The sequence below is a fragment of the Acipenser ruthenus genome, chromosome 41 (genome assembly GCF_902713425.1).
Source record: "Acipenser ruthenus chromosome 41, fAciRut3.2 maternal haplotype, whole genome shotgun sequence".
NCBI lineage: Eukaryota > Metazoa > Chordata > Actinopteri > Acipenseriformes > Acipenseridae > Acipenser > Acipenser ruthenus.
This window is the reverse complement of record NC_081229.1, coordinates 347,501-352,846: the sequence shown is the minus strand read 5'-3', so window position 1 is coordinate 352,846 and position 5,346 is coordinate 347,501. Positions and strand designations below refer to the sequence as shown.

General features: G+C 46.1%; 1 protein-coding gene across 1 annotated transcript in view; it reads right to left on the bottom strand.

The window, feature by feature from the left end:
* Positions 1-1,690: 1,690 nt before the first annotated feature.
* The window catches only part of LOC117434058 (zinc finger and BTB domain-containing protein 16-A), a 20,705-nt gene continuing 17,049 nt past the window's right edge, over positions 1,691-5,346 (bottom strand). Inside the window, exons 5-7 of the mRNA XM_059011182.1 lie at positions 2,907-3,077; positions 2,442-2,609; positions 1,691-2,345 (exon numbers count right to left, since the gene is read on the bottom strand). Coding sequence (XP_058867165.1) covers positions 2,116-2,345; positions 2,442-2,609; positions 2,907-3,077 — 569 coding nt within the window. The 3' untranslated portion in view covers positions 1,691-2,115. The remainder of the gene's footprint in view (positions 2,346-2,441; positions 2,610-2,906; positions 3,078-5,346) is intronic.

The window sequence follows — 5,346 nt, the reverse complement described above, 5'->3', positions numbered from 1 at the left end:
GGCGGTTCGTTCGTTATGTGTGGATCTGCAGACTGGGAAGGGACGGATGCTCGCTTTATCAGCTGGAATTGGGCGACGTGACAGAGAGAGAGAGAGGAAACTGAGCCCAGTCCCGTTATTTATACAACGTGACCCATTACAGAATGACCACAGACATACCAAACAGCAACCAGTAAACTTTTATTTTCATTGAAATTACACGTTGCGAACTTACACTGTCCACCAGTACAGACTCCAGACTCTGGGCACAATACCTGCATGTGTTGCTACATGACGTGTGTAGATATTATATATAATACATCACTTTATATTATACAATACAAATATCATATCAGACATCACTTTATATTATACAATACAAATATCATATCAGACATCACTTTATATTATACAATACAAATATCATATCAGACATCACTTTATATTATACAATACAAATATCATATAATTCACCATCGTATTCCTGAAATGACAGCTATCGCTAAAGGTTTTGCAGCATCACCCTCTATAGAATTAACTAATTTGGCTTCATGAAGTCGAATGAAACCTGCTGAATAATGTTATGTTAACATATTGAATTACACGCCGCCGCTTTGGAGTTTTCCGTATACTTAACAAAACAAAAACTAAAAACGGACAAAAATGTGACATTTCAAAACACGAAATACTACTGCATGGCATCCGGTAGACTCCTGCGATATAATTTATAGTTTCTTTGATTTCATGATGATGTTAAATAAAATATCTAAATGATGTTCATAGAGACAGTATTCAAATATGTTCTCAAACAGTCTATATTTCTAATTGATTCTCAATCCTAACATTCGAGGTGATGCTAAACTTTTGGCCATGGCTCTGCGCTACATTATTTAACAAAGTCAAAATAAAAGTGTTTTTAAAAAAAGGACAAAACTTCGGAAGAGCTGCTAAACCGCCCGGGAGTTTAAGATACCTCTGAGAGTTTGATCCATTTAACATGTCGTTGCTGTTTAGCACGCAGAGGCACGAAAGAGAAACGGAGACACAAAAAAACACATCTCAGTCTGACTAGACTGGAAGTTCTGCCGTAAAATACTTCAAAACATACATTCAGGGCCACAGCTGCACTGTGATCGCGCATCTCCGCTGCAATGCATTACCCACGAGCTCCCATACGCGTCTGTGCACCCTCACTCTTATAATACAGTCTGCAATTCGTACGCATGCCAGGTCTGTGTGGGGGCGACACACACACACACACAGTCTCCATACCTGACCAATGTGCCAACAAAAACCGAATTACTTGAGCTAAACGCCCTGAGCAAGTCTCATCCCAATTTATCAAGCGGTGATCTCTCTTTATTCAAATGCATGACAGGCAGGCAGGCAGGCAGACAGACAGACAGACAGACAGCTATCTAACACACGCCCTGAGGTTTTGATTCACTCAGTCGCTTTTTTTCTGGCAGGTTTCCTGACAGCAGGACAGGTGCTTCTCTAGATAAAGCGTGAAGTTCGCCTGCCTCCCCGTGTTATCAATAATATAATACACACGCACACACACACACTCACGCACACACTGACACGCACACACACACTCACTGACACACATACACACACTCACTGACACACACGCACGCACACACTGACACACACACACTGACACACACGCACGCACACACACACTGACCTGACACAGCAAAGTCAACCCTCAGTTTGATTGCATTTATTTTCCTATGGGTAACAACGACCTTCATTTTTAAGTACATTGTAAATATGCATAATAACATCAAAAATGCAAAAGTAATGTATATTTTTTTTTGCGGGAGGGAACATCAGCAGCATTGGATTCAACGCTGAAACCCGTCATCTGTGTGGTGCTAGTGCCCTCTTGTGGTAATACACTGAACTCACTGCAGTCCATGGATGATCAATGACAGCGAAAGCATGATAAAGCACAGCTAACGCTTGCAACGAATTGAGAGGTCTGGTAAAGCGTATTAATTAATAATAATAATAATAATAAGGCAAACCAGGGTAGATTACGGTAAATGCATAGTAGAACAATGGGAAACCTAATAATCCGTTCAGTGACAGCGGCGCAGCTGAAGTCTTTCCGAAGCGCCGGCTCTGCGCTCAGCCGCTGCAGGTGTACAGGTAAGTCTTGTCGATGCTCCAGTCCGGGGGGATGTCCTCTGGCGCGTGCGCTTTGACGTGTTTCTGCATGGCGGAGAGGCTCGAGCAGTACTCCAGGCAGACGGTGCACTGGTAGGGCGCCGCCCCGTTGTGGGTCCGCAGGTGCTTGATCATCGCCGAGTAGTCCCGGGAGCGCTGGTGACACACCTTGCACTGGAACGGCTTCTCTCCTGCGGGAAGGGAGAGAGTGGGGTCAGCTCAGCGCCGGCGGTTGCAATGCAGCCGTCTGTCTGTCTCGGTGTGTGTCTCTCTCTCTCGCTACTCACCGGTGTGCACTCGCGTGTGCGTCTCCAGCTGGTGCTTCAGGCTGAATTTCTTGGCGCAGCTGCTACACTCGTACGGCTTCTCTCCCGTGTGGCTGCGCTTGTGATTCTTCAGGGAGCTGTCGTCACGGAAACAGCGGCCACAGAACTCGCACTCGAACCCTGCTTCTCCTTCCGAGAGAGAGAGAGAGAAAGAAAGAGATTCGTGTGTCAAATCCACGACATCCAAATAGTTCGTTTAGAGACAGCCCCGAACACTCAGAAGCACGTGATAATTCATGACAGAGATGCTGTGGTTGAAACGTTTCGAGCGCTTTGTCGTTGACACTGAGTGCGAGATCTGCACTCTCAGCGATTATTACAAGTGTAGCTGATGCTAATAGGCTTTAATGGGGACGTGACTTGTGACTATTTTTTACAGGTGAAATTGCGCCGCGTTATCGGGCAGTGGGTGTTGTTCTCGCTGACCTGCGTGTGCGCGAAGGTGCCTCCGGAGGGCGCTGTGGCTGGTGAAAGTCTTCCTGCACTCCGTGCAGCAGTAGCTCCAGCCGCTGGTGTGGTGCGCGATGTGCTCCGTGAGCGCCCCCTGGCTGTCAAACCGCTTCCTGCACAGCGGGCAGAACTGGGGGCCTTCAGAACCTAGGGGGAGGAGGACGCGGGCAGTGAGTGTTACCATAGCAACAGCACAGGAACGTGTGATACAACACAGTGAAAGCATGGTAAAGCACAGAGAGGTCTGGTAAAGCATAGGGAAGCATCGTAAAGCACAGAGAGGTCTGGTAAAGCATAGGGAAGCATCGTAAAGCACAGAGAGGTCTGGTAAAGCATAGGGAAGCATCGTAAAGCACAGAGAGGTCTGGTAAAGCATAGGGAAGCATTGTAAAGCACAGAGAGGTCTGGTAAAGCATAGGGAAGCATTGTAAAGCACAGAGAGGCATGGTAAAGCATAGGGAAGCATTGTAAAGCACAGAGAGGTCTGGTAAAGCATAGGGAAGCATTGTAAAGCACAGAGAGGCATGGTAAAGCATAGGGAAGCATTGTAAAGCACAGAGAGGTCTGGTAAAGCATAGGGATGCATTGTAAAGCACAGAGAGGTCTGGTAAAGCATAGGGAAGCATTATAAAGCACAGAGAGTTATGTTAACGCATAAGGAAGCATTGTAAAGCACAGTGACGCCTGTCATCGCATTTATCACGTATCTCGTGGTTTTTCTAAACGCTACGAGGCGTCACTTTAAACCCCCAGCGCAGGACGCTGCCGCTGCACCGCCTTACCGGAGTACACAGCCATCTTTATTTTTAAAATGTGAGGCTTGAGAGCTTCATCATCGCTGCACTTTCACACGTTACTGACAGCGAGACGCTGTTCACACCGAGAGGGCAGTGACTGTCCCTGGCCCAGGACCAGTGACCAGTGACCAGAGACCAGTGACCACGGCCCACATACTGATGTCTATATCGGAACCCAGCTGGCTGTGAGTTTGTATATTCACACGGTTCTAGATGTACCTATATATTCACATGTATATAGAAATCTAAAGACACACATGCATGCATGCATATATGTATATATATATATATATACACACACACACACAGAAAGGGACTCTGCATTAACACAGACAGATATGTGATATGATAAGCGTGAGGTGAGCTCCTCTCTGCGTGGGAAGAAGGTGTTAGATTTTCTTTGTCATTTTCAGGGTGTGCGCTCGTCAGGGACGCTGAACCAACGCAACCCCACCCCTGGAACATTTTACAAGCTCCCTTAATTATGCGTTAGTAGGTGATGTTTTTGCTGTCTTTTTGTATCATTTTGTGTCTCTAATGACTGTGTGTTTACATCGTAGGGACTTAGTATATACAGGTGTGCTTGCACATCATTGCAATGCTAGAATTATTATTATTATTTATTTCTTAGCAGACGACCTTATCCCGGGCGACTTACAATTGTTACAAGATATCACATTATTTTTACATACGATTCCCCATTTATACAGTTGGGTTTTTACTGGAGCAATCTAGGTATAGTACCTTGCTCAAGGGTACAGCAGCAGTGCCCCCCCACCTGGGATTGAACCCACGACCCTCCGGTCAAGAGTCCAGAGCCCTTCATGTTTACCGTCATTATCTCTGTCATTCACTTTCATTGGGATCCTAGAAAGAAAGAAGGAAGGAAGGAAAGAGAGAGACGTCCACTGTAGCCGCCTCAGCCAGAGCTCCAGTGAAGGGCTGTTAACGGGGCTGCTCTATAAATACCCTGCTGCCTTGCTGATAGGGCTGCTCCTAGTTTCGAAGGCTGTGGTTGGTGTCTGTGTTTGATTCACACCCACAAGCAAGGAAAGCAGAGGGAGCAGATGAGTTTGCTATTCTTGTTCCCCTTGTTCTTGTTGTTGTTGTTGAGGTCGCCGTTGCTTTTTTAAAACTTCCGTAGCAATCTCTTCTTGGGTCTAGAGATCCCTGATTTGAGTTTCCAGTCCTTTAAAGTACCCATGCATAACTGCAACTGAACAAGCCAAGCCAAGCCAAGCCAAGCCAAGCCAAGCCAAGCCAAGCCACTACACTACAGTACAACACAATACAGTCAGCACTGTGAACGCGACAAGCACAAGTCATGACTTTGGGAAGGCTTTCAATTCTAGCTTAAGGTGAAATCATTGACCATCAATGGTAAAGTACGCAAAGCTAAGCCAATGTATCCAAATTGGCTGCTTTCTGAGAATATCAATAATATATTCTGATGCATGAAAAAGTGTTTCTTGGTGTGTGTGTCTCAGTGCGCCTGTGGCAGTGTGTGTGTGTGTCAGTGCGTGTGGCAGTGCGTGGGTGAGTCAGTGTGTGCGTGTGGGTGTTTAAGGGACTGGTGTCACAGCAGCTTGGTTTTAAACTAACCCTGTGTGAAGTACCCA